The sequence below is a fragment of the Mastacembelus armatus genome, chromosome 5 (genome assembly GCF_900324485.2).
Source record: "Mastacembelus armatus chromosome 5, fMasArm1.2, whole genome shotgun sequence".
NCBI classification, from domain to species: Eukaryota; Metazoa; Chordata; class Actinopteri; order Synbranchiformes; family Mastacembelidae; genus Mastacembelus; species Mastacembelus armatus.
In genome coordinates, this window is record NC_046637.1 from 194,148 (window position 1) to 222,127 (window position 27,980).

Below are 27,980 nucleotides of genomic sequence, written 5' to 3' on the forward strand. Positions count from 1 at the left end.
AACACTATAAGAACTGAAGTAGAGACAATTCTAGTCGATTCTGCAGTAATTTCACCTGCTAAGAACATGTGCATATAAAAAACAAAATATGTAGCAAAGTAGAAGTTTAACGTAATCAATATATTTATTGTACTCGTGCAAATGTGACATGTGGTGTCCACCAGGTGTCGCTGTTTGTTGTCAAGTCACAAAGTCCAGAGGAAACCGGGCGAACCTTCAGTTCAACAATAATAAAAAATGTACAACAATCCTGCTTTTTATTATGTTTTGATAAATATTTGTTTTTTTTATGAGAGAGCTTTTATTTTGAAATTGTTTCATATTAATAAACACCTAAGATCTTTTTTTTTTTTAATACATCATATAAGATACTTGTGTACGTGTTATAAAACTGGCCTTGCCTCATCTACATCCATTGATGTTCCAAGTTGTATATTTACATTTGTAGGTAGTTTGTTGTGTATGTAGGCTGCAAACACACATATCTGTCAACCATTTAGCTTTTATTACATTTAACAGATTCATTTAATTTAATTTAGCGGATGTACTTTGTGTTTCTAGCAATAAAAAAACTTTTCTGAAGGGTGTTTTCACTAGTTGCTTTATTTTGAAATGTGTCCGGAAACTGTCTCGGCCGGTCCGCAGTTGCCGGGGAGCCGCTGACGCAAGCCCGAAACCGTCGCCAGAGACCGGGATCCGGAGCTGCCGGAGCCCCCTCGCACCGCTGCCCATTGTTTAACCGTAAATATCGGCCGACAAGGCGGAGCCGGTGGTCCGGTTCACCGTCTGAATCTGAGGTTGGATTGTCCGGACCGGACCGGAGACAGTGCCTCTGCCGGATAAACCGGGCGGGAGTCGACAGTTCCGGAGGATCGATGTGATTTTCGGTAGAAAAGTGAAGCGCGTTAAAATGGCAACCGTCGGCCGCTCCCGGAGCCCATAGACCGAGAGGTAAGCCCAGTCCGCCTGGAGCTGCAGCCGCCGCGGCGGAACCGGGTTCGGACGCGTTTCTCCCCGCGGGTCACAAGTTCTTGTACGGCCACACCGCTCCAAGAGAGAGAGTCCCGACAAACCCCATTCAAAGATTTGAGAATAAAAACATTCCCGTTGTTTTCTGAACTTACTTTCCGGTTTGAACACAACTGACGAATTTCTGCGATTTGTTTCGGTCCACAAGTGAGTTCGGCGGACATACCGTCCACCTGGACCCAGTTTATTGCTGTAGGATTTAGTTATTTACAAGTGGTCCGGGCAGCTCGCCATCGCACCAGCAGGCGGTGGGTGGACAGACCCGGCAGACACAGACAGACAGAAGTGTTTAATAACGGACTGTGACCGACATGTGTCCACAGACGAAGTCCAGGTGTGAAATCACTGACCGGTCGGCGAATAGGGCCGCGTTAAAGCACAGGGTTTCTGGATGAAGTCTGGTTGGACCGTGCGCGGGGCAGCGTGCTGGCTGCAGCAGACGGTCAGGAGGCAGCTGCAGCTGCTGTTCCGGAGACTCGTCTCCTCTGCAGCCCCCCCGTTTATGATGGTCCTCACCTGTTCCTCTGTGAGTCTGCGCAGTTTGACTCCTTGAAGTTGTGTCCAGGTGAGGTGTCAATAGTCTGTGCAGGTTATTCAAGGCACGTGGTAAAACAGGAGAGCAGCTATTTTCTATGACGTCACATACACCTGTCACCCGTGGATTTCCATGGGCCCTTTTAAGGGTTTTTAAAATGCCTCTGTCTCAAAGACCAAACAAGAGACAACTTGAAGACTCAGTTTGTCTGTTGTGACTGGGATGAAGCTCAGACCATCCTGCCCCTGTAGACTCACCACGGTCTGATCGATGTCATCACTCGTGGTGAGTTTCCACCTTGGGAGTGGAACTAAACTAGACCAGCGTGCCCCCCCTGCGACCCCCTCACACTTGAATCTATCAGAAATGTCTTGTTTTTGTCACCTCTTCTTCTGTGGTGGTTTCGGGGTAGCAGGAGCGGACACCGGGCTTCAGTCAGGTTTTATTTTGACCCTTTTCTGTAAAAGCAGCTTCAGTCTGAGCTGTGGGTCAGACCTGCTTTGTGTGTGTTGGTGACAGTTGGGGGTTGGAGGATGGTGCTGTTCCCACCCCCACATCGTGAGTCTCGGGGGCCTCGTGTGTGAAGCGGCAACCTGGACCACGTGACGCCAACTGACAGCAGCTCTTTGTTCTTTCCTCCCCCTCCGGTTGAAAGGCTCCCAGTCTCTGAGCAGGGGCATGGGGGTCAGTGGGGGTTTCAGACCTGATGAGTTTATCGTGCGCCTGATTCAGAGGCGGAGTCCACGTTTTCAGGCTGTTTTCATGTTGAGAGTTTCCAGGTAGATCTGGACCAAAACATTAGTCTAACATTTCTTCAGTTTTACGGCTGATTCAGACAAAACATGTTTTTCTTCACTGAAGCTGCAGAACTGAGGCCGAGCACCTGGGCTCTGTTTAGTCTTAATGGGTCCTGGGACTCATACTGGGACTGATACTCTGATGCTGGGAGTGATGCTGGGACTGATGCTAGGACTGATGCTGGGACTGATGCTGGGACTGATACTGGGAATGATACTGGGACTGATACATGCTGGGACTGATGCTAGGACTGATACTGGAACTGATACTGGGACTGATACTCTGATACTGGGACTGATGCTGGGCCTGATACTCTGATGCCGGGACTGATACTGGCTCCTGTCCTGCATCGCTTCCTGTTGGTTCGTTCAGACCAGTCGGACCAGTGGTCTGCCCACACTGGTATCTGATGTGTTAAACTAGGAGTTGAAATGTCCGAGCCTTCGCTAGAGCCAGTATAGGTAGATTAGACACGGCTCGTATTGCACGTGACAATGTTGTGGTTGTCTTCATTCTTTTCCTCGGGTACATCTGGTTTCAGCGACAGCTAGTGGTTTATTATTATTAGGTATCCATCTTTTCAGGTCTGAATACTCCGTGTTCTTCTACTTCTTTGGGTTCCTTGGGTTTTGAAAATGTGTGCGGACTGGACCCTGTCAGCTGAATTGATAATGAGCAGTTAGTCCGTCTAACATTATTATTCAGCATTACTGCACTGGTCAGATGTGCTTAGTCTGATTCTCTGGTCTCCCAGCTGGTTCTTCCACCTCCTGAGGTTCTGCAGCTTCTTAGTAACTGAACACACAAGGGTTCACATGGTGTTTCTGATGTTTTTCCACCCCCTCAGTTTCATTTCCTCTTTGCTTCAGTCCTCCCTCCTCATTGTGTTTGGGTTTCCTTCCTTCCTTCACACTCAGCAGACAGGCCCAGGTTTGTTGGTCAGCTCCAGGTCCGGTCTATGCTGTGAAAGTTAAACTGTGTTTCTTGCTGGACTCGGCTTGTTTGTCTTTGACCAGATTAACTGCAAATGTAAAGTGTCAGAGGTGAAAAACCTCAGTGTCACAGTGAAGTCTCATTAATTGACATTGGATGAGAGAGAGTGTAGTAATGTGATGAGTCGTTGCTTTATCAGCTGCGGTTTCTGTCCACAGAACCTTTGAAAATCACAAATTAAAATTAATTTAAATGCCTTTTAGTTGAATTTTAATACTGTAGAAGTTTTATTTGTGGAGGTTCAATGATGATCTTTGCTGCTTATGTCTTGTACATGTTTTCTTATGGTTCTGGTCCTCTCTGTCCTCAGCTGGTCTTCTGCTAGTACAGATCTTCTGTTGGTCCTGGTCTTCAGCAGCTCCATGTGTCCTCACTGGTTCCTGTAGCAGCAGTACAGCTGAGCTGTTCCCTAGGACTCTGCTGTGGAGGCATCATGTCGGCGGCTCAGACCCAGAAGGAGAACAGCGAGGGGGGCTGGGGCTGCCTGGAGTCTCTGGGTCTCAGTCAGAAGGAGCTGGTCTTAGCTGAGGCCCTGCAGATGGAGTATGACGCCCTCTCCCGACTCAAACAGGACAAGAATGGTACAGGAGCCAGCCCGACTACCTCTAGAGCTCCTAGCCAGACCTGCTCTAAGACCCCAAATCCTTCCATCGAATGTCCCCGACCCACCCTCCGCCAGCCCATTCCTGCCACCACAGGAGCAAGCCTGCTGAGGGGCCTATCTGGATCCGACTCCTCCCTGAACCAGCCTGAAGGGACCCAGTCTCCACACTCAATCCCAGCCAGGGTGGTTCCTCCTCATGAAAGTTACATCAGAGAGTCCTTGTATATCCTGGACAGTCCAGAGGTCAGCAAGTTCAGGGACGTTTCAGGTTCCAGTCTTGGGGACTCTCTTGTATCTGGATCAGGCTTTCTTCCAAAAGGCTTCCCCTCTCTTCCAGATGATATTCCCCCCGCCATCCCCCCACGGAACCCCATTGCCCCATCTTTGGGGTCAGACAACACCTTCCTGACCACTTGGGCGTCCACGGTGCCCCGTGACGTGAATCTGTTCACGCCCGATGTGGATCAGCCCAAAGTGACCTCTGGAGAGCTGAATTATGACAACGTCAATGAGTCACTGGCCAGACTTAACGGGAGCCAGCAGGGTCCTCGGGGTCGGAGGGCCAGCGGGAACCAAATAGGCAAGCCCGTGGCTCGGAGTAAGACCCTCCCCCCCCCAGGTGCCGCCCAGGACATACCTACCTGTTCCCAAGAGCAACAAGAACCAGCGGCGGGTGTCTGCAGACCCGGTAAGACCCTACTGATTTCTCTGAGCTCTAAAGATCATTTGTTACCTCTGTGATCATATGATGTCGGTACGATGTCACTTTGATGTCAGTTGTAACTTCCTGGCTCAGGAGTCACTGAAACCTTCACTTTGGCACGTTTGTCTGTACTCACGATACTGGGGCTGTGCTGACCTGGTCCTCTTCATTTGAATGAGCAAAAACTGTGAAACATTTCCTGAGTTGCCTTGACAGTGAGCGTCCCAGGTACCTGCAGTCAGACTGGTTAAACCAGCTGTAATCTAAGGCCTGCATCAGCAGCTCTGGTTACAGGTCTGTTTCCTGATAAGGTGTGCACAGAGTGAACCCCTGTCAGTACAAGTCTCTAAAACAACGACACGAGTGTCTTTTGCCTCATGTTCATTTAGGTACATGCTCATTAAAATCTGTGGTCTTCTGTCTGAGGTCCCTGCACATAATGAAGCAGCTGCTGAACGTGGCCTTTGGTGGATCTGTGCAAACCAACTGCTGTTTCCACCTGTCATTCTGTTTTTTACGTCTGGTTACTAATAACTCTAGTACAGAAAGAAGCAGGAGGCTGTGACAATTAGCTGTTCCTTCATATCGTTTACAATTTCAAACCCCTCCGTGTAGTGGAGTGGAGCAGCAAACTAGTCTGCACTTCAGTTTCTGATCCGGTTGGCTCTCACCTGGCTGTCACTGCACTGCATCACAGGATATCTGCATAAATCTGTGCTTGAACCCCCCCCCCCCCCCCCCCCCCCCCCAGCTGTCATTGTATAATTAATTTGCACTCTGCACACACAAAGTCGAGACAGGTGAGAGTTGAAGACCAAGTCATTACGACCTATGACCCTAGAGAGGACACTGCATATATATAAGCTAAAAGTTTCAAGATCAGCCTTTTTCTCTGTGTCAGTGCGGGCTAAAACTCAGGCACATTATTGATTCAGATCTCAAACACAGAGTTTTCAGAGGAGCAGGTTTTCAGCTCAGATACAGAGCTGCTGTGGTTTTACAGTTTCATGGTTCCTGGACCTAAATGATAAGCTGCTCAGAGCTGATCTGTCTCCTGCTGTTGTCGTTTCTGTCATGGTTCGTCGAAGTCACACAGATGCAAATACTTTCCTTCTTCCAAATAGAACATATCAGACGTCGTTCACGTGTTTCCTCTGGTCCCTCCCCACAACGTCACTGTCGACATGTGGTCTACAGTGCAGGGACTTTGTGTATGTGGAGTTTGTGTCTGATTTCATGCACTGTCCAAATCATCATTCATGCCTTAATTTAACCTGCTTTATTCATATTAAAACTGTATTTATAAAATGGCTGCACAAACCACTTCTGCTTTTTAAAACCTGCCTGTATTTCATTACTGAATAATCCAGAGTATGATGTCAGTGTGTTGTTATTATTACTAAAACGCACCAATTCCAAGTGACAGCAGCATCAGAGAGGAAGAACATGAGAACAATAGCTAGAAAAGCTGTGGAGGGTGAAGGCAACAGAGACCCCGTGGTAATCAGAAAACTCTGAGCTGTGACCCCCAAACTGGTAGAGTGGCTCCATCAGACAAAATCTGAGACCTCTGTCCAGAAGAGTCCAGTCCTAGCTAGGATACTGCACAGGACCCTCAAAACTAAAAACCTGTAGTAATGTTCAACATGTGCTCATCCCCTGATAGGCTTGGCTCCAAACAATTTCTCCTATAATTGGCTCGCCTTGAATTAGGTTGGCTGGGTTCAAATGAACTCTTGTCTGATTGGCTGGCTCTGAACGAGCTCGTTTGACTGGTTGGCCTCAAACGACCTCTGCTCTGATTGGTGGGTTTTGTGTGTGATTGACAGGTGTCCCTGGGCTCCAGGATGAATGGATTTGGATATGAACTGTTCCAGGTGTCTGAGGAGAGGGACGAGGAGGTGGCGGGTTTCTGTCACATGCTTGATGTGTGAGTATCATCTGTAACGTACACGCAGGTGCAAACACTTCTGGGGTTGGATTCCTGTGTTTAGCTGTGATCAAATCGAGCCTCATCTGTTGTTCATCTGACCCTGCAGCCGCCTCAGTTGACCTCTGTGTTTCAGGTTACGCTCAGCGTACCCCCACGGCGACCGCTCCAAGAATGCTGGCTTCGTCTGGTCTCCATCTGTGGGTCACGAGGAGCTTCATCAGGGACTGGGTGTCAGTGTGAAGGTCACTGTCATCAGTGAGCACTTCAGGGAGCCTCTCACCTTTACCTGTGATGGTAAGGCATGGAGTTCGGTGTCTTCACTAACTGTGTCCACTGCTCAGGTCACAATGACTAGTGTAAAACCAAACTCAAAAATCCTGCAGGACTGACTGTACTTCAAAATAAAAGTCTGAAGAGGCAGATGCTAACGTTTAGAAGATCTAGAAGCTCTAATTGCAGCTGGTTAGTGGCTTCTTGGATTAGTGGTGAAACATGTCGAAGTCCACTTCTAGATAAGTTCACAGACAAACAGCAGAATAAATCAAAATATAATGTTGAATTAAATAGTATATCTTAAAAGTACTAGGTAAAAAAAAGTTTTTATTTAATATTTAAGTCATAACTTAAATAAAAAAGTGAAAATGTATAATATGATATAGAGTTAGACACTTTTTCATAAATTTACAAATGTTCAATAAAAGGTCATAATAGTATAATACGATAATACACCATGTAAGATATAATGAAAGTCATAATTATATGTACGGTGCTATAGCCCTTAATCACAAAAGGTAAATATATAATTATTTGACATTATATTGTGTTGTAGTTGATATTAGGTTTTTAATACAGGTCATGATTTGACGAATGTGTTTGAGTCTAACTTTGTAAGAATCACACAAGGTAATGAAGTCTGTGTGTCCTGGAGGTTCGTCCACGGTGGACCTGCTCATCTACCAGACTCTGTGTTACGCTCAGGACGATCTGGATCACCTGGACGTTGAAGACTACCTGCTGAAGGTCTGCGGACATGACGAGTTCCTCAACAAGTAAGAACCTCAGACCTCCAGAGTCCCTGAGTTGGACTTGGTCTTGCCATGCACAGTCCTTGTGGTCTGGTATTTTGGACCTCAGTTGGGCCTGGGCCCAGAAGCAGCAGCTTTAGCTTCTTGTTCAGTGATCTGTGTCAGATTCACTTAGTGAACTCTTCGTGACACTGAGGTCATTAAGGAGTGGACTTTCAGGCCAGAATCAGCAACGATGAGCGCTGCTGCAGGACACCTGTAAACTGTGACATGAAGATCAGACCTTCTCACTGTTGCCTTCAGCTGGAACAGCTCAGATTTGAATTTTTAGCAGCTCCTCGCCCACATTTTCTTTTCCGGTCCTGGTACAGTTGGAAAAGACATGAAATAGAAGTGTGTCTGTTGTGCGTGACATGTTTTTTAGACTTTGTTGACATCACTGACACTGATGGACCCCCCCCCATGTCTCTGTCTCTCATTATTTTTCTTGCTTGAACATTAAATGTTCACCACAGTTTGTGTAAGAAGTCAGTGTTACAACGTGTGCTGCACTGTTGGCCCCTGTTGTGGAGCTACAGCTGGACAGATGTTACAGCACAGTTCAGTTGAAATAAACGTCACATACGACAGTGGAGCCAAGGCAGCGCCCCCGTCAGAAAACTGGACTGGTTTTAAACTCTACACATGTGAAGGTTGTTTGTGCCACAGAGTTAAAGTGTTAATTGTCTGTGCGGTGGCCTCTGCAGGGCCTTCATCTCTCTCAGACCAACAGAGAGAAATCAGTTTTCTGAAAACGTAGGCCTGCACAAAGGACCTCAAAACGAACAGAGGTGTAAAACAGACAATAAAGAATGCCTTTGGTGAGCGCAGTCAGCTGCTTCGAGTGGAAACACCAGAATAATAAAAAACTCTGATGTGTGGTCTGTGGTCAGACTCAAAATAACAGGCTGCAGCTCCACAGCGGTTGCTGTAAACCAGCAACACTGCTGTTCGCACACCACAACACTCACACACATGCATCAGGACCCTAAACCCAGCCTCAGCCTGCTCCCACCAGAACCTCAGCACCAACTTCAACCGTTTGAACTGGTGAGGACCAGCCACAGTGTCCTCACAGTGCAGGAAGGTCCCCACAAGGTTGGTTTCAAACTGAGTAGGCTCCTCACAAGGATAGAAGTCCAAGTCCGTCTTATCTCTGCACTGTACTATACCATACTATACTGTAGTGTACTGTGAGTGTGTGTGCTGGTGGAAGTGTGTTTCAGGCTGATAACCAGCAGCTGTGACTGAACTTCATGTAGTCAAACAATAATTGGACAACTCTGTTTCTTATCTGGTTTACAGCTGATTGTCTGACTGTGTTTACGTGTGTGTTGTGTGTTTACGTGTGTTTCCCTCTGTTTACGTGTGTGTTGATGTGTGTGTGCAGCGAGGACTCCTACACACTGACACCGACTGTATCTCTGCCTGTGTCTTCCAGCTCTCAGACTCTGGCTGGGCTGGAGTTTGTCCAGCAGTTTCTGAAGTTCGACTGGGACATCCGACTATTCCTCACCAAGAGATCCACCATCAGCACTGAACTGGCCCGCACGGTCCGAACACACACACACACACACACACACATGTCAAAGGTGCATGTTTCATGCAGGTAGGAACACCTCAGGTCAGTGCTTCAGAAGAATCAGACTATTGGCTGAAAAGAATCAGGAAGGTTTTCATGGGTTTAGTCTCAAACAATGACCAAGTCAGCGTTACGTCAGACTGTTGTTTTCAACTTTGAGCTGGTTCATGTTTGGCACATGCAGGTGGAACACAGGTACTGAAGAGGCCCTGTGCTCCATCACCTGGTCAGGTGACATCACCTGGTATCTGAGACCAGCCAGCAGCAGAACCAGCTTAGAAGTGTAGTTTTCATAATTCGATCTGAGAATTGTTGATTTTTTTTAACAGGAGTCTGGTGCAGGACAGAAAGCAGATCTTTCACAGAATAAGTCAGGGGCAGATGTCCAAGCATGACTTATTCTACCTTTTGATTGACAGAAAGAAGATGATGAGACGCCATCCTCCATGAACCACAGCATCCTGCTGCAGGAACGTCCAGTTAAACAGACTGTCACCAGGTGAGGGGTGGAACCTGTGCCTTATACAGATTTCTGATTGGTTAATCTGAGACGTCTGGGAGTTCTAGTTATATGATGATTGTATGGTTGTCCATCTTTAAACCATTGATGTTTCACACGTTTGACCGGAGTTCAGCACAAATAATGTGATTATTAAAGTAATCCCAGATTAAAGTAACTGCCTCATTTTTGTGTTATCTTCGGTTTGTTCTTTTTCTGAATGTGCTCTTTCTCCTCTATGTCTCACAGGGAGGCTCTGACTCTGCTGTTGGACACGTTTCATAATGAAGCCGAGTCCTTCCTGCTGTCAGAGGTAACGTTCTTTCTAACAGACATAGTGTATCTTGCATTTAACACTTAAAGCAGATAAAATATCTTAAAACCAATAAAGCTGAATCCAGAAAACATGTCAGAACTGTGACAGCCACGTTCTGCTGCAGGTCTGTTGTCTGTAAATAATCCTCATTTTCAAAGTGAAGTGAAAGTGAAAGTGACTTAACTGGCCAAGTATGGTGACCCATACTCGGAATTTGTGCTCTGCATTTTAACCCAATCCCAAGTGCACAAACACCCGGGGCAGTGGGCAGCCAGTGCTGCGGCGCCCGGGGAGCAGTTGGGGGTCCGGTGCCTTGCTCAAGGGTCTCACCTCAGTCGTGGTGTTGAAGGTGGACAAGGCGCTGGCTGTTCACTTCGTGCCACCAACAATTTCCTGCCGGACCTGAGACTCGAACCTGCAATTTTCAGGTTACAAATCCGACTGCCTATCCATTTGTCCCCTCCTCCCCTTTTGTCTTTGAAGGTGGAGCTGCCGCTGCATGTGGAGCGTCTCGTCCAATCGGTGAAGGCGCTCTGCAGCTCGTTAGCGGCTGTGGAGACGCCTGATGTGACCTCTGCTCTCAGCCAGCTCCCAGCATGCCCCTGTCGTCTGCAGCCCAAAGTCCTGAAGGTGAGAGACACAGTCCTGTGTTTTTTGTAGGACAGAACAGCTGTTTTTATTAATCCACATCTCACCTGATCGTGTTTTCTTCTTCACCGTTTGCTGTCTGTCGGTCCTCCCAGGATGCTTCGGTGCTGGCCTTCAGAGAGAACAGAGGTTTGTACCAGCAACAGTCATGTTAATGGGTCTGTCCGCTCAAATCACAGAATCCATATTCTCTGGTATCTGTCGTCATACCTGAGTGTTATCTGAGAGATCTGTCCTGAGCAGCTTTGACAAGTTTAAAACATCAACAGCTTAAAGTCATTTGTTGGTGAGTTTTTCAGTTTCTCCGTAATTTGGGTGCCACAAAAATTGTGTGTTTTCACAGAGAAAGTGGTGGAAAAGCTGACAGCAGCCATTTTGGACCTGGTGGAGCTGTACTGCAGCACGTTTAATGCCAACTTCCACACAACGCCGCAGAGCCACTGCTGCACGGCGCCGGTGCAGGAGGCTGGCCTCGTCACCAACGTACTGTCCTTCAACATGTATGCCGCCCACCGCATCCCCATCACCTGGGCCGCCAGGTACAGCAACACACACACACAAGCTGTCGCAGGTCCATTCTCCTCCAGCTCCGTCTCACAATACTTTCTGTGAGCAGCACTAAAAAGAAGCAGTGAAAGACCTCCACCCACAGAACCAAAGCCTGTGAGGTCTCTGAGGAAGCACCAAAAAGAAAAGCAGTGGACAGATGTATAAAAATAAAAAAACATCACCTGTATCAGGTTCTATGAGAAGTGTTTTTAGGGGATGGATGGGTTATAATGTAAAGCTCATTGTTTTGCTGCAGTGATTCCTGTCAGGAGTAATAACATTTTCCACAGCAACAGATTAAATGCTGATACATCATCACAGCTAAACAACTGATTTACGCCTTTGCACTACAGTCTTCCATGTGCTTTTATTTCTTATTTATAATGTACATAATTATAAACTATAAAGGACCAGTAGTAACGCTGTACGTACTGTAAATCTAGAATATTTAACTCTAAAGTCAAATGTATAAAGTACCTCACACTGCCGGTACAGTACTGCACTAAAAGACCAGCAGAAAAGTGAGTTTAAAGTTGTGCAGTTAGAGAACAGAAACTCGTGGTTCTCCAGATGTTTTGCAGCTGTTACTGAGTTTTGTCTGATTCAAGCTCGTTAACACGTGACACGACAGCGCCCCCTGCAGGTTGCAGTGGTCACACTGATGAGTCAGCGCTATTAAACAAAAGCTGCCCAGAGCAGAGCTGCTTCCTAATGCACCTCCCCCAGCAGCAGTGAGACAGGAATTCATTCTGAATGCCTGGGAACCAGAGCTGACCTTTGACCTCTGAGAAGAGGCCTGCCTGACACCTGGCTGTCCGTAACACGCACCATCTGTGACAGGACAAACAAAAATACTCTGAATCCACAGGGGGGCTGTAGGTTTCTTGTTTCTATTGTTGGGACTTGGATGAAGGTCAGAGGCTCGTTGATCACCAGGTTAGCCGGATCATTGTTGTCGATCCGACCTGATCCTGGATCTGTGGGTTCTTCCAAAGCGTGTAAGTTGTGTCCGACATGTTGGTTGAGTCTGGTCATGTGACCTATGTCAGTGTGACTCAGAAACAGGTATCTGCAGCAGAAACATACCTATGGCAGGTAGACAATCTCTGACATCATTGTGACACCGTCTTCCTGTCTTGTTCTCTGATTGGTCAGTTATGAGGGGTTCTTCCTGTCCTGTTGTTTGACTCATGGAGGGGCGGAGCTCTGCGCGCCACAGCACACCAGCAAACAGTCAGTCAACAAATACCTGTTCCACCTTGTGGTGTGGGACCAGAGGTATGTACTCTCACCTGAACCCTGTACACACCTGTAGATCCATCCTCAGCTTCACTGAAAGCACCTGTACAGGTGTAGTTAAAGATAATTCTTTGCGATACTCAAAGGCACCTTAAACTAGATCCCAGATCCAGGTGCACAAAGTGGCCAAAGGTATGTGGATGTCTGGGAGATATTGTCACTGTAATTTAAATACATGCTCAGTGCATGACACCTTTTTACGTTTCATATGGCTTCGGTTTCAGATGCTGTTCTACTCTTCAGTCCAGCTCTTTCTCATTGCCCCCCCACCTGTCTCCCTTCCCGCAGGGTGTGTTTCCCAGTGCAGATCAACCAGCTGCCCAGAGAGTCTCAGCTGACGGTGATTCTGTACGCCAGCTCTCTGCCGCCTCCCGGAGGAGCTGAGGACAAGGGGAAGCAGCGCCGCAGCATCGAGCCTCTGGGCTGGGTCACCATGCCGCTCTTCAACTTCAGACAGTGAGTCACAAACCAGGTGTAACATGGTGATACCTGCTGTTACCTGTAGACAGACCAAAACTAGCCATTCTTTATACTAAACTAAGGTAATCATCTGCTGTAGTTTAAAGGCATCAGCCTGAGAGTCTCAGACGAAGATCTACCTGAATATTTTACTTTAATGGCTACGACCAGCTCAAACCACGGGAAACCCCCAGATTTTGTCCCAGGGAGAAGGGTCCCCTGGAAGAGGGTCCCCTGGAAGAGGGTCCCCTGGAAGAGGGTCCTGGGAAGAGGGTCCTGGGAGGAGTCCTGCTCAGTATTGAACATGTGTCATCATGTTAGGTCAGTGTTTTTCCCAGAAACGTGGAACTGATGTGATCACCTGGATGTATCTGAAGACTGAACTTTTCACCAGGTTTGGTTCAGTGCTGGGGACAAGTTGCTCTTGGCTCAGTAAATGTCCCACTCCCTGTCTAACGGCGTTTATGATGTCATTTCCTGTACAGTCACTTCCTACTGTAGACATGAGCAGGAAGTATGTATGTGGATAAGAGGGTGTGTTTGGTGTATTTGGTGTGTGTGCTGATTGACCGTCTTGTGTGTGTCTGCAGCGTCCTGACATGTGGCAGGAAGCTACTGGGTCTGTGGCCTTCTACCCCGGGGAGGAGTGGGAATGCCCGAACAAGTTCACCAAACTTCAGTCAGCCCGACAGCGTCATACTGCAGGTGAGACTCACACGCTGGTCTTAGACCCTGACTCTGACCTACAGCTGGTTCTAACCTGAACCCTAAAACCACGTCTGACAGGCCCTTGAAGTTGGGAGAACCAGACAGTAATGATGGTGCTGACTTGAAGTGTGTCCACACAAGCACTGAAAGACACATCCACACACACTCTCCGGGCACTTGTAAGTAGGTCAGCATGACACACTCTGGCTCTTTGTTTCAGAGCAGTCGACTGACCCAGATTAGATGCCCCACACACTCACAGCTGGAACAGCTTCACTGAGCCAAAGCTTTAAAGGGCCACTGCACCAATTTTCCACCCCATCACTGTTAGTCCTCCTGATGGTTGCTGTGGCTCCAAAGGGGTCCCAGGATGGTTCTCAGGGGGTTACCAGTTTTTGTCTGGTTTCTGTCTCAGGTGGACTTTCCCACATCATCATTTGAAGTTCGGTTCAGTACCCCTCCTCCAGCAGACTTCTGTCCTCAGTACGACTCCAGACTGGACACGATCAGTCAGATCCAGCTGCAGGACGTCCTGCACAAGAAGGCCTTCTTCTGGTCAGAACACACACCAACACACACATCAACATACCTGTGCAGCTGTGAGTCCTGTATAAGTCCTATGTGTGGTGTACCTGTGTGAGTCCTGTGTGACGTGTGTGGCATACCTGTGCAGGTGTGAGTCCTGTGTGACGTGTGTGTGGCGTACCCGTGCAGGTGTGAGTCCTGTGTGCCGTGTGTGGCGTACCTGTGCAGGTGTGAGTCCTGTGTGACGTGTGTGTGGCGTACCCGTGCAGGTGTGAGTCCTGTGTGCTGTGTGTGGCCTACCCGTGCAGGTGTGAGTCCTGTGTGCCGTGTGTGGCGTACCTGTGCAGGTGTGAGTCCTGTGTGACGTGTGTGTGGCATACCTGTGCAGGTGTGAGTCCTGTGTGACGTGTGTGTGGCGTACCCGTGCAGGTGTGAGTCCTGTGTGACGTGTGTGTGGCATACCTGTGCAGGTGTGAGTCCTGTGTGACGTGTGTGTGGCGTACCCGTGCAGGTGTGAGTCCTTTGTGACGTGTGTGGCGTACTTGTGCAGGTGTGAGTCCTGTGTGACGTGTGTGTGGCATACCTGTGCAGGTGTGAGTCCTGTGTGACCTGTGTGTGGCATACCTGTGCAGGTGTGAGTCCTGTGTGACGTGTGTGTGTCTGGCGTACCTGTGCAGGTGTGAGTCCTGTGTGACCTGTGTGTGGCGTACCTGTGCAGGTGTGAGTCCTGTGTGACCTGTGTGTGGCGTACCCGTGCAGGTGTGAGTCCTGTGTGATGTGTGTCTGGCATACCCGTGCAGGTATGAATCCTGTGTGACCTGTGTGTGGCGTACCTGCGCAGGTTGACTGCTGAGGACAAGCGCTTGCTGTGGGAGAAGAAGGCCTTCTGTCAGGCGGAGAGCGGTGCGCTGCCTCTGGTCTTGGCCAGCGCCCCCTGCTGGGAGTGGGCATGTCTGCCTGAAATCTATGCCCTGCTGAAGCAGTGGGCCTGCCTGGGTCATCTGGATGCCCTGGGACTCCTCCACGCCTCGTACGTCACAGAGATCCACCTGTCTGCTTCAAAGCCTGAATGTCTGAATGACATCATTATGACCACCTGAGTGACATCACTGTGTGTGTTTCAGGTTCCCGGACCAGGAGCTGAGGAGGACAGCTGTGCAGTGGCTGGAGTCCATCTCAGACCCAGAGCTGCTGGATTTCCTGCCTCAGCTGGTCCAGGTAACATGAGCACAGGATGTATCAACACCTGCAGCAGGTGTGATGTTTCTTATAGATGACTCAGACACCTGCTCAGGTTTAGTCTTCACTGTCTGTCTGATGTAGCTTCACATTTTGTTTGTCTGGTACCATATTTCTGGTTCTGGCACCATCAGAATTATGTTCATTCCAGCAACACACTCACCTGAAGAACCGTTTTAATTCACTAAGCTCCTTCTCTTCCACTTTGTCCTTTCACTGTAAAGCTGCTGTCAGTGGAACTCGACACTTGGAGTGCAGGGATCACTTCAAAATACTAACCACTCTTTGCATTTGGTTTATGTTTCCCACTTAGTTCTGCCCAGTTTAACTCTGTTATTATCTAACACTTTCCTCATGCCAGCACTTCCTTTCTGACGTTTCACAGTAAAATCCTTCAACTGCCTCAAAGAGCATAGTGTTTGTGAGTTATAGCTGGTATTTAAATAAAGGTTTACAGTATGCGATAACACACCTGACATCCAACACGTAGCTGTGTGATTGATTATCATTGGGTATATAGATAAAAATGGACTTGATTGATCCTGATCAGTGTCTGTCCTCAGGCTCTGAAGTACGAGTGTTACCTGGACAGTGCTCTGGTTCGCTTCCTCCTACGGAGAGCCATCGGGGACATTCGCATCGCTCACTACCTCTTCTGGTCAGCTGCTTTACTGGTTACACTGAAACATGAGCACACACAGACACAGGAGCTACTGGTCACAGGCCGTTTGAGCATCTGACAGAGTCTCTTACTAGTTTACAAACATCTGAATGTTTTCTTTCATCTCACATGCTAAAAAGTCATCACGTTAGTCAGAACATCTTTATTATCTTCTGTACTCATCCCATTAGCCCAGAGGAAACACTAATTCAGCTCAGGTATCAGGCAGAGAGTTTTAGCACACACAGTCCATTGTTTGGTTTAGCGCAGCTTAGTTTGGTCCTGACGGTCTCTGTCTCACTCAGGCTGCTGAAGGACAACCTGCAGGACAGTCAGTTCAGCGCTCGCTACCAACACCTTCTGGCCGCCCTGCTGTGCTGTGTCGGTCGGGGTCTCCGGGATGAGTTTGACCGTCAGTGCTGGCTCGTCTCCATCCTCACCAAGGTGGCTCAAAGAGTCAGAGACGCCACGCCGTCCAGCAGACAGGTGAGGACATAAAACACGAACTCTGTCGTTTTGGGGCATAAATCTACGAAAGCGTGAGAATTATACACTTCCTGTACAGTTCTGGAAAAATTATGATGACAATTCAGCTTTTCCTTGGAACGTCATTTTAATATATTGTAGGTAGAGCTGCAGAGAGCAAGCAAATTAAACATTTGTTGTTCAAGTGAAAACATGACATCTTCAGCTTATTTTTGTCCAACACTGAAAGAGGTTCAGTGACTGAAAACAAAGAAATTGGAAATTTTCACACAGGAGGAGCTGGAATCAAAATAACTTCAACAATTAATCGGTCACCAACATAGTTTCAGATTCATTTTGTGTCAAGTGGTGAATGAATTGTGGAGTGTTTTCAATTTACAGACGAACGATGGGGGAGGTGATTGTTTGTTTGATATTAGTGAAAACCTTAAATTTGTCCCAGTTCTTTTCAGAAGAGTTAACCAATCAATACGATCATTAACACACTGTGGTACAGTCTGTCCTCAGAGATGGGCTGGACGAGATGAAGCAGTTCTTCTCTGTGAACAGCAGCTGCAGACTTCCTCTGAACCCGGCGCTGCTGGTCACAGGAATCAACATACAGGTAACACACACACGTGTGAAACAGGGTTCTTCGTGTCCCCTCAGGATGAGCTGTATTACCTTACTGATCCCCTGACCTGTCCTCTAGCACCATCATCAGGTCAGGTGGTGTCACTTCTCGCCTCAAGGATTCTGACATTCCTCTTCTTCTTCTGTGTTTTACAGTCCTGTTCGTTCTTTAACTCCAATGCCGTCCCTCTCAAACTGTCCTTCCGAAACCTCGACCTTCTGGGAGACAACATCAACGTCATCTTCAAGGTTTGATCTTAGTTTTCTGATTTCTTCGAGAATGAACCTGAACCTTTAACAGTTCACTGTAAATCTGACATTTCATAGATAATGTTTAGTTTTTACAGTGTGTATTGCTAACGTGACCTTTGACCCTGTCTGATGTCCCCACCCAGTCAGGAGACGACCTGCGGCAGGACATGCTGACTCTGCAGATGATCCGCATTATGAACAAGATCTGGATCCAAGAGGGTCTGGACATGAGGATGGTCATCTTCAAATGTTTCTCTACTGGCAGAGGACGAGGTGAGAACACAGGTGTATACTCCAGGTGGACAGACAGGTGTATACCGCAGAAGGACAGGTATATATCACAGGAGGTCAGGTGTTACTATAGGAAATGAAAAAGCAATGTGTGATTGACAGGTGTGTTATTACCTGGTTTCAGGTATGGTGGAGATGATTCCACACGCTGACACTCTGAGGAAGATCCAGGTGGAACATGGAGTCACAGGATCCTTCAAAGACCGGCCGCTGGCTGATTGGCTGCAGAAACATAATCCCACTGATGAACAGTATGACAAGGTAACACACCTGTACACACACCTGTACAGACTCATTCATGTACACAGAAGGAGGATGTTTACTGAGGCACCAACAGGAAAACTGTGTTCGTCCTGTTTTACACAAGAACCATAATGAGGAGGAAAAGAAGCAACTCTGAAGTTTACCTGTTTACCAGAAGTTTACCTGATTGGTCTCATTTCATGTGAATTCACTACAAACACTGAGTCAATACCTGACCTGCATGACCTCTGACCTACCTGTCCCCTGAACTCTGACATGTGTACCTCTGTCTAACGTGTGTGTGTGTGTAGGCGGTGGAAAACTTCATTTACTCGTGTGCCGGCTGCTGCGTGGCGACCTACATCCTCGGAATCTGCGACCGCCACAACGACAACATCATGCTGAAGACGAGCGGTCACATGTTCCACATCGACTTCGGGAAGTTCCTTGGACACGCTCAGATGTTTGGAAACATCAAGCGGTGAGAGACGGACGGCGCATGTACCTGTTTAAAAACTTCCTCAGTCAGAACTAGTTAACCTGCGTACCTGTGCTGTGAGTTGTGTGTGATGTGGGTCATGTGACTTGTGCAGGGACCGTGCCCCCTTTGTCTTCACGTCCGACATGGCGTACGTCATCAACGGAGGAGACAAACCATCCAGTCGCTTCCATGACTTTGTGGATCTGTGCTGCGAGGCCTACAACCTGATCCGGAAACACACACACCTGTTCCTCAACCTGCTGGGCCTGGTGGGTGCGACACACATGTGGTCTGTTTATTAGGAACACCTCGGCCCGATCCAACAGGCCTGCAGTTTAGCCTCACTGCTATAAATGAGGTGGACAAAATAACAGAAATTGTCCAGCTCAGCAAGAGCACAAACTGCTGGACTAACCTGCATTAGTCTCAGCTCTGTGAACTAAATAAACTGCCAACTGTGTGTGCGTGTGCGTGTGTGTGTGTGTGTGTATTTATACCGAGTAGCATATGGTTTACACTACAGCTCGAAAATTTAGTCCATCACTTGTCTTATTAATTCATATAATTAGTTGAACTGATTTTGACCAACTGTCATTTTGTAAGAACAAAACTCCACAAGGTGTAGCTTCTCAAGCATTACAGTGTGCTAAATGTGTGTTGAGTTGAGTTGAATTGTGTTGTGTTTTGAGCTGCTGGTTGGACCAAACGTACATATTTCACGTGTGTGTGCGTACAGATGTTGTCCTGTGGGATCCCTGAACTTTCTGATCTGGATGATCTGAAGTACGTCTACGATGCACTGAGACCTCACGAGTCTGAAGCAGACGCCACCATGTACTTCACCAGGTACCCACAGACACGCAGGAACTAATAACTCGTGTTTTAAAAATGAGCAGAAGGAGGAGAACTACGGGAAAACAAGTACTAAGTACTAAGGGTTGCTGGTTTATAGGATTCAAGGAGGCAGTAAAAGCAAACAGAACCATCCTTCAACCTTTCTCTCTCTCTGACTGAGCAGGTTGATCGAGTCGAGTCTGGGCAGCGTCGCCACCAAACTGAACTTCTTCATCCACAATCTGGCTCAGATGAAGTTTGCCTCGTCAGAGGATCGACCCACATTGTCGTTCGCTCCCAGAGTCCACACGCCGAAGAGCGACGGCCTCATCAGGAGCCTCTACATCTGCAGGCACATCCGCACCACCAACCCCAGCAAGGGATATGTGAGTCCAGCTGCCGAAGCCACACAAACTTTTAAAATTAAAGATGCTCTGAAAATCTGCTGAACATGTGACTTTTATTGTCAAACACCGGAAACCGTGGCTTCAAGTATCACTGGAGCCAATTCTGATGAAACAAGTCCAACAGATGAATAACCAGGATTAGGTTAGGTCCAGGTCGGAGGCCTTGGGCCGGACAGCTGGTTATCATGCTTAAGGTGTGTGTGTGTGTGTGTGTGTGTGTGTGTGTGTGTGTGTGTGTTCAGGCGTTTGTGGTGAAGGTGGAGCGTGAAGGGCAGCAGGAGGTGCAGCTGGTTCAGAGGACGTTTGAAGAGTTTCATGAGCTTCACAGTAAACTGAGACTGATCTTGCCGTCATCCAAACTGCCCAGGTACACAGTAATACACAGTAATACACAGTAATACACACAAATACACGTACACACCAAGTAATATAAACTAACACAGTAATACACACTAACACAGTAATACACACAGTAATATGCATAGTAATACACACTAACACAGTAATACACAGTAATATACACAGTAATACACAGTAATACACACTAACACAGTAATACACAGTAATTTACACAGTAATACACACAGTAATGCACACTAACACACAGTAATACATACAGTAATATACACAGTAATACACACTAACACAGTAATACACACAATAATATACACAGTAATACACAGTAATGCACACTAACGCAGTAATACTTACAGTAATATACACAGTAATACACACTAACACAGTAATACACACCATAATATACACAGTAATGCACAAGGTAATACACACTAACACACAGTAATACATATAGTAATATACACAGTAATACACACTAATACATACTAACACAGTAATACACATGGTAACACACATTAACACAGTAATACACACGGTAACACACACTAACACACAGTAATACACACGGTAATACACACAGTAATACAAAGTAACACAGTAATACACACTAACACACAGTAATACATACAGTAATATACACAGTAATACACACTAACACAGTAATACACACAGCAATACACACTAACACACAGTAATACACACTAACACCGTAATACATACAGTAATATACACAGTAATACACACAGCAATACACACTAACACACAGTAATACACACTAACATACAGTAATAAACACTAACACACAGTAATACACAGTAACACACAGTAATACACACTAACACAGTAATACACACAGCAATACACACTAACACACAGTAATACACAGTAATACACACTAACATACAGTAATAAACACTAACACACAGTAATACACACTAACAGTAATACACACGGTAACACACATTAACACACAGTAATACACACGGTAATACACACAGTAATACAAAGTAACACAGTAATACACACTAACACACAGTAATACATACAGTAATATACACAGTAATACACACTAACACAGTAATACACACAGCAATACACACTAACACACAGTAATACACACTAACACCGTAATACATACAGTAATATACACAGTAATACACACAGCAATACACACTAACACACAGTAATACACACTAACATACAGTAATAAACACTAACACACAGTAATACACAGTAACACACAGTAATACACACTAACACAGTAATACACACAGCAATACACACTAACACACAGTAATACACAGTAATACACACTAACATACAGTAATAAACACTAACACACAGTAATACACACTAACAGTAATACACACGGTAACACACATTAACACACAGTAATACACACGGTAATACACACAGTAATTCAAAGTAACACAGTAATACACACTAACACAGTAATACATACAGTAATATACACAGTAATACACACAGCAATACACACTAACACACAGTAATACACACTAACATACAGTAATACACACTAACACAGTAATACACAGTAACACAGTAATACACACTAACACACAGTAATACATACAGTAATATACACAGTAATACACACTAACACAGTAATACACACAGCAATACACACTAACACACAGTAATACACAGTAATACACACTAACACACAGTAATACACACAAATACACAGTAGTAATACGTAATACACTGGGATATTTTTGTTTTTCTGTCATTAAAACAACTTTATCTCACTAAATCACAGGATTCTCGTTCCAGCGTGACGAGCAGTGAGAGGCAGCAGGTGAAACAGGTGATTTGTGTTTCAGCGGTAATGTCACTCCTCTTTGTCCCGCCCACAGTTTCCCCAGCCGCTTTGTGATTGGTCGGTCCCGTGGTGAGGCGATGGCTGACAGGAGGAAAGATGAGTTAAACGGTTATGTCTGGCACCTGATCCACGCTGCCCCAGAGGTTGCTCAGGTCCGTGTTGTTGTTGTTGTTGTTGTTGTTGTTGTTGTTGTTATGGTCGTCGTCGTCATCGGTGGCAGTGCACTGGCAGCTGTGAACATATTTTGCACTGACTGAATATATATTTTTTAATTTACGTCAAACTTCTGTTTTTGAAACTTTTTTTTGCAAAGTGATGAATCAATAATTTTATCGAAGACAATAATCAGTAGATTCATCTATGATCATTAGCTCAGGTTGAGTTTATTTAAACGGAGAGAGCTTCAGGTTTGAGCAGGAGATTTAGTTTCTGCTGCACTGACATGTTTTCATGTCACATTCACTGTCTCATTTCACTTTCACTCTGGTTTCTGAGAAAGTCTGAGTGAGGGTGTGGATCCCTGCTGCTATCAGCTCTGCCCACGCTCACTGAACTTCACGTTAAATGTTGATTATCACTGTTTTAACGCTGCTCTGTCAGGAGCTTCTGTCTCTGGACTAAAACTGAGTTTGCAGCTCCACAGTCCAGTCACTGTCACTATCAGCTGCTGGTGACTGTGTTTGACTTTCTCTGTTAATGATTCATCAGACTGACTCAGCTCAGGTTTCTAGCTGAAGACCAGAATTACAGTATTTAATAATAATAAATAATTCTGCTCCGTCCGTCTGTGATCTGCTGCAGAAATCTATTTTATGTGTGTGTGAGTGTCCTTCTGTGAGGACCATTTTGGCCCAGTTAGGACATTTGGCCAGTCCTCACTTTTTTAGTCTTCTGCTTGAGGGTAACTTGGTTTTAAGGTTGGAATCGGGGTCTGGGGTTACGGTTATTGGGGCCAGGGATTAGGGTTTGGGTCAGTGAGTGCCCTAATAAAGATAGAAATATGGGTTTGTGTGTGTGTTACAGTGTGATCTGGTCTACACCTTCTTCCACCCTCTGCCCAGAGATGAGAGACCAGGAGCAGCAACCAGCAAACCGGCAGGTACATACACACCTTTAACATTTGTGATCAAATCCAGATGTTATCGGCTCGGTGTCCTTCCTCACCAGATGTTGCTGTGATGCAGTTTTGCTTGTCAACTGAGATGAGACAAAAAAAAGATTTGCCTGTTGCTGTGTCGTTCAGGTGATTGGCGTGTGTGGCCACAGCTCTGTACTAACAGCACCTGGACACTGTTAACCCCTGAGTGCTCGCAAATCATTTGCTGGATGCCTTGCATGACAGTTTCCATCCATAACAGGTTTTCTCTACAGATGACTTCGACATGCTGCACACTGAAGTGATGTCAGTCAGTTCAGGGTCCTCACGTCACTGCAGCAGATGTTTCATGCCTGGTCTGCCTCAGTAGATTCATTCTGTAACTCAGGACAAGCTCTGAGTGTGTGACAAACTGCAACGTGTTTTGTTTCAGAAAAGACCAGGCACAGGGCTGTTATCCTAATCGTTCAACATTGGTCACCTTTCAATTTGGGGTCAGAACTGCTTTAAAGACGCTAAACAGCAGCAACACTTTCTCTTTGGTTCAGTTTCCAGATTAAACAGATTCTGGTTCTTGATGCACATGAGATTAGAGCCACTGACTCTGACTGTCAGAACAAACTGTTAAAGTTCAACCACAGCGTCTGGTTAAAGTCCAGGTGTTCCTGTCTGTCACACCCGAGAGCTGTGTTTCCAGCTGTGTCTGCAGCTGTTTCTCAATTTCTGCAGCTGTTTCCAGCTGTGTCTGCAGCTGTTTCTCAATTTCTGCAGCTGTTTCCAGCTGTGTCTGCAGCTGTTTCTCAATTTCTGCAGCTGTTTCCAGCTGTGTCTGCAGCTGTTTCTCAACTTCTGCAGCTGTTTCCAGCTGTGTTTGCAGCTGTTTCTGTCTGCAGCTGTTTCCAGCTGTGTCTGCAGCTGTTTATCAACTTCTGCAGCTGTTTCCAGCTGTGTCTGCAGCTGTTTCTCACTGTCTGCAGCTGTTTCCAGCTGTGTTTGCAGCTGTTTCTGTCTGCAGCTGTTTCTCAACTTCTGCAGCTGTTTCTGTCTGCAGCTGTTTCCAGCTGTGTCTGCAGCTGTTTCTCAATTTCTGCAGCTGTTTCTCAATTTCTGCAGCTGTTTCTCACTGTCTGCAGCTGTTTCTCAATTTCTGCAGCTCTTTCTTTCTGCAGCTGTTTCTCACTGTGTGCAGCTGTTTCCAGCTGTGTCCAGCAGTGTCTGCAGCCGTGGTCACGCTGGATTTCTGACTGTACTGTGAATATCAGAGCACGTCTGTGTCCTCGCTGTGAAACACTCAATAAGAAACTATACTTCACAGGCCAGCTCAAGTCAAAGGAAACACACACACTTTGACTGTGTCTTTGTGACGTGTGTTTTCTACATATAACACGTGTGTTTTTTGCATGTAATATGTTTTCTGTTGTCTGTGTTGCAGAGATCTCGTGGTCTCCAGCTTCAGGGAGAGAACTCGGTGAAGTCAAGCTCTCCATCTCTTACAAGAATGACAAACTCTTCATCATGGTCATGCACATACGAGGCCTGGTCAGTCCGACTCGCCGTGTCTTTGTGCACGTGTCTGTGTTTATTCAGATGTGTTGTATGTACATGTGTCTGTGTTTATTCAGATGTGTTGTATGTACATGTGTCTGTGTTTATTCAGATGTGTTGTATGTACATGTGTCTGTGTTTATTCAGATGTGTTGTATGTACATGTGTCTGTGTTTATTCAGATGTGTTGTATGTACATGTGTCTGTGTTTATTCAGATGTGTTGTATGTACATGTGTCTGTGAAGGCGTCACAGTATTGAAACATGAAAACTATCAGAAGCTCATTTATTAGAATAACTTTTACTTTTAATCTGATGATTATTTTCTTCTTTACTCATAACCAGCTGAGTCACATGGTCTCTTTCAGCTGTTTTGATTGGCTGTTGTGACCCCAACTGAAGACATGGATTGTTGCCTTTTCTGCTCATGAATCCTAGTGTGTGTGTGTCTGTGTGTGTATTAACAGCAGCCCCTGCAGGACGGGACAGACCCAGACCCTTACGTGAAGCTCTACCTCCTCCCAGACCCTCAGAAGACCAGCAAGAGAAAGACCAAGGCGGCACGACGCACCTGTAACCCCACCTACAACGAGATGGTACTAACACTTCCTGTTAATGTGTTGACCTCAAACGTAAGAGGAAGCCTTGTTACAGGTGAAAGTGAGACTGTCAAAATAAAATAAAAATCGCTTGGACATTTATGTATAAAGTCATAAAGTAAGTGTCTTCACCACTTCACATCATTACATTAATGTCCACGAATCTTAACCACATTAAATGTACACTGAACAAATGTATAATATATGGTATTATTGATAACTTATTCAAATAGCTTCACCTTTACAAGCGTCTTCAATAACACATGAGTGGATCAATAATTATAATGCAGTAACATCTATAACATTATTCTGACATGCTGAATAATGAGCACTTTCATATTTTCATGTCTCTAAAAACTGGTTCGTCTGTTTCTGTGTCCCTCTCTCTCTCCTTCTGTCTCCACCTGCAGCTAGTGTATGAGCGGATTCCTCGGGGGGACCTGGACCAGAGGGTGATCCACCTGCGGGTTCTGGGAGATGGGGCTTTCTGGGAGAACACGGTGCTGGGAGAAACCTTCATCCCACTGAAGAGGCTTGTCCCAGGTCAGCACTGGGTGGACTGGCACCAGCTGGGCCCCCCTAGCTCCGAATCCGCCCACTGACGGACAGGAAGCAGCTGCTTTAAAGAGGCAGAAGAAGAGAACCAGTACTCCTCTGGAGGACAGAAGAGAAAAGGAAAATCCTTTCAAAGTAAAAGCCTTTTGGAAGATGTGTGTGAGGGAGTTAGAGGTTAGTGTTGAGTTTAAGCTTAAAGCTGAAAATTGTCCTCACAGCGCCCATTTAACGACAACTGACAAAATCTGCACATTCGAATGGATCCAAACAAATTCTTACGTTAACTTAAGACTTTTTTTCAACAGTCTGTGGATGTGGCAGATTGTTTTCAGACATGATTGGCTCTTTAACCCCTTCCAGTTTTTCTTGCAGTAATTTCAGTGTAGTGATTTAATAAGTTGACTGACTAGTTCTTCTTTTAACTTCGGTGAATGTTAACAAGAACAGTTTTAACTCCACAGGAACACGAAAGCACAGACAGATTCAATATTTTTGAAGAATTCATGAAAATGAAAATAATTTATAATTTGAAGAAGTCACCTGAACAAACTGTTTTCTGTGAAGTGATTTTTCTCTGACTTTTAAGATTGTGCAACTAAAATATGTGGTAGGTCAGCACACAGAGGCATGCTGGGAAATGCAGAGCAGTCACAAGTGAAGGTGCAAGAGATGAAGAAGAATGAAGCAACAAAATATTTCTGGTTCAGAATCCGGTTCACATTTTTACTGTAAATGAAGGTTTTTCCTTCAAATTTGTGGCCTGTGCAGAAACGAGTCATTTTCCAGGACTTTAACACTGAAATTCCAGCCACATTTCCACATTTCCATTTCCTGCAGCTCCTGAAAAAACAAACTCAGTACAAACTAAGTGAGGAGAGGACAATTTTGAACTGAGCTGCAGGACTTTGGTGCATGCAGAGCTTCAGCCTCAGTGTTGCTAACAGAAAGCAGAAGCAATGGGATTAAGTGCAGACAGAAATTAGGCTGCAGAATATTTTTGTAGTGTGTTTGGAAGCTTTGCTGTGAATCTGCCTCTGACAGAAATCCTGTCAGAAGGTGAAATGTTTCTGTTTGTCTTTAAACTCGTCCTCCTCCAGCTCTTAATAATCTGATTGTCGTCCTCCAGCTCATTGTTTCTGCTTTTCAGTCCTTGTTTTCCAGCATCTCTCTGCTTGTAACCTTGTACATTTTGGGAGAATTTGGAGGCCACATTGAAATAGCCTCTCTAAGTTTTGAAGAATGAGGTGTTTAAGATTAAGGAGTTGATTTACTGCGCTGTAAATGGGACAGACCGAGGGGCTGACCCTGAAGAAACTAACTCTATTCTTCAATCATGGAGAGATTCTATGTGAGCAACTTGGGACCATGTAAAAAATTGATTATTCCCACAATTCAGAGAAACAAGCCAGATCTGTGTCTTGTCTTTGACCTCAGTGTTGTTCTGTTCTGTCAGCTGTGGCTCCTTGCTTTGGTTTCACACAATCAACTTGTATTTAAAATAAAATCAGCGTTGAAGCCGCAAATTTGTACCATCTGCTCTTCAGCTGTTTGAAGGAAACAGTTCATTCAGCCAGTTTGACACGAGGCAGCAATTCACTTCAGTCTGAATGGAAACTTCTCTGAAGGACTGTAGGGGGCGCTGTGACTGCCGAAACATAAGAACTCACATTTATCTGCTGCTTGTTTTTGACAGAATAATTAAACACATGAACTAAACATTCAAGGATATAAACTGAATTTTAACTCAAACAACTAGAATTAATTTAACTTTAATCTTAAATGATCACAAGGTTGAAATCTAGACCCAAAAGTCCCTGTGACCTCTGAAAAGTGGGTGTAGCCTTCAGTCTTTGAAAACTGTTTGAATCTGCACTTCTTTAAATGGAGCTCAGTGGAAATGTGAAGCCTAAGCTGCAGCAGAAGGTGTGAGCAGGGCTTGGTCCTGAAATGTGGGAGCACAGGGACAGAATGTAAGTTCAAAATGAACCGAGTCTGTATTTGTACTGTACGTACTGAAGAATGAACTGTGACCTGAGTGTCTGCTGCAGCGTAGTCCAGCCACCGTAGATAGACGCTGTTGTTAATGTGTAACTTTAATTTTTCAACATGTTTTGTATTATTTGCACTACAGAATAAACTTGAAGTGGAAAAATATCATCAGATCATCTCTTCTGTTTCTTCCTTCTCTCCTTCCCTCCCTCCTTGAGTTTGTAGAGTGATGATCATGATATTACA

General features: G+C 45.8%; 1 protein-coding gene across 1 annotated transcript; it reads left to right on the plus strand.

The window, feature by feature from the left end:
• The first annotated feature begins 637 nt into the window (after positions 1 to 637).
• pik3c2b (phosphatidylinositol-4-phosphate 3-kinase, catalytic subunit type 2 beta) lies at positions 638 to 27,899 on the plus strand. Its single transcript, XM_026306005.2, is given in 34 exon segments — positions 638 to 951; positions 3,666 to 4,568; positions 4,570 to 4,647; positions 6,492 to 6,592; positions 6,729 to 6,889; positions 7,524 to 7,644; positions 9,101 to 9,212; positions 9,661 to 9,740; positions 9,990 to 10,053; positions 10,540 to 10,686; positions 10,800 to 10,833; positions 11,048 to 11,243; positions 12,409 to 12,531; positions 12,841 to 13,008; positions 13,602 to 13,716; positions 14,135 to 14,274; positions 15,086 to 15,274; positions 15,369 to 15,462; positions 16,047 to 16,141; positions 16,450 to 16,630; positions 17,127 to 17,234; positions 17,399 to 17,491; positions 17,638 to 17,767; positions 17,910 to 18,046; positions 18,340 to 18,509; positions 18,622 to 18,778; positions 19,246 to 19,355; positions 19,528 to 19,729; positions 19,993 to 20,117; positions 21,985 to 22,102; positions 22,974 to 23,049; positions 24,479 to 24,585; positions 25,059 to 25,187; positions 25,601 to 27,899. Coding segments are annotated over 33 exon segments (4,833 nt in total). The 5' UTR covers positions 638 to 951; positions 3,666 to 3,788; the 3' UTR covers positions 25,793 to 27,899.
• The last annotated feature ends 81 nt before the right edge of the window (positions 27,900 to 27,980 follow it).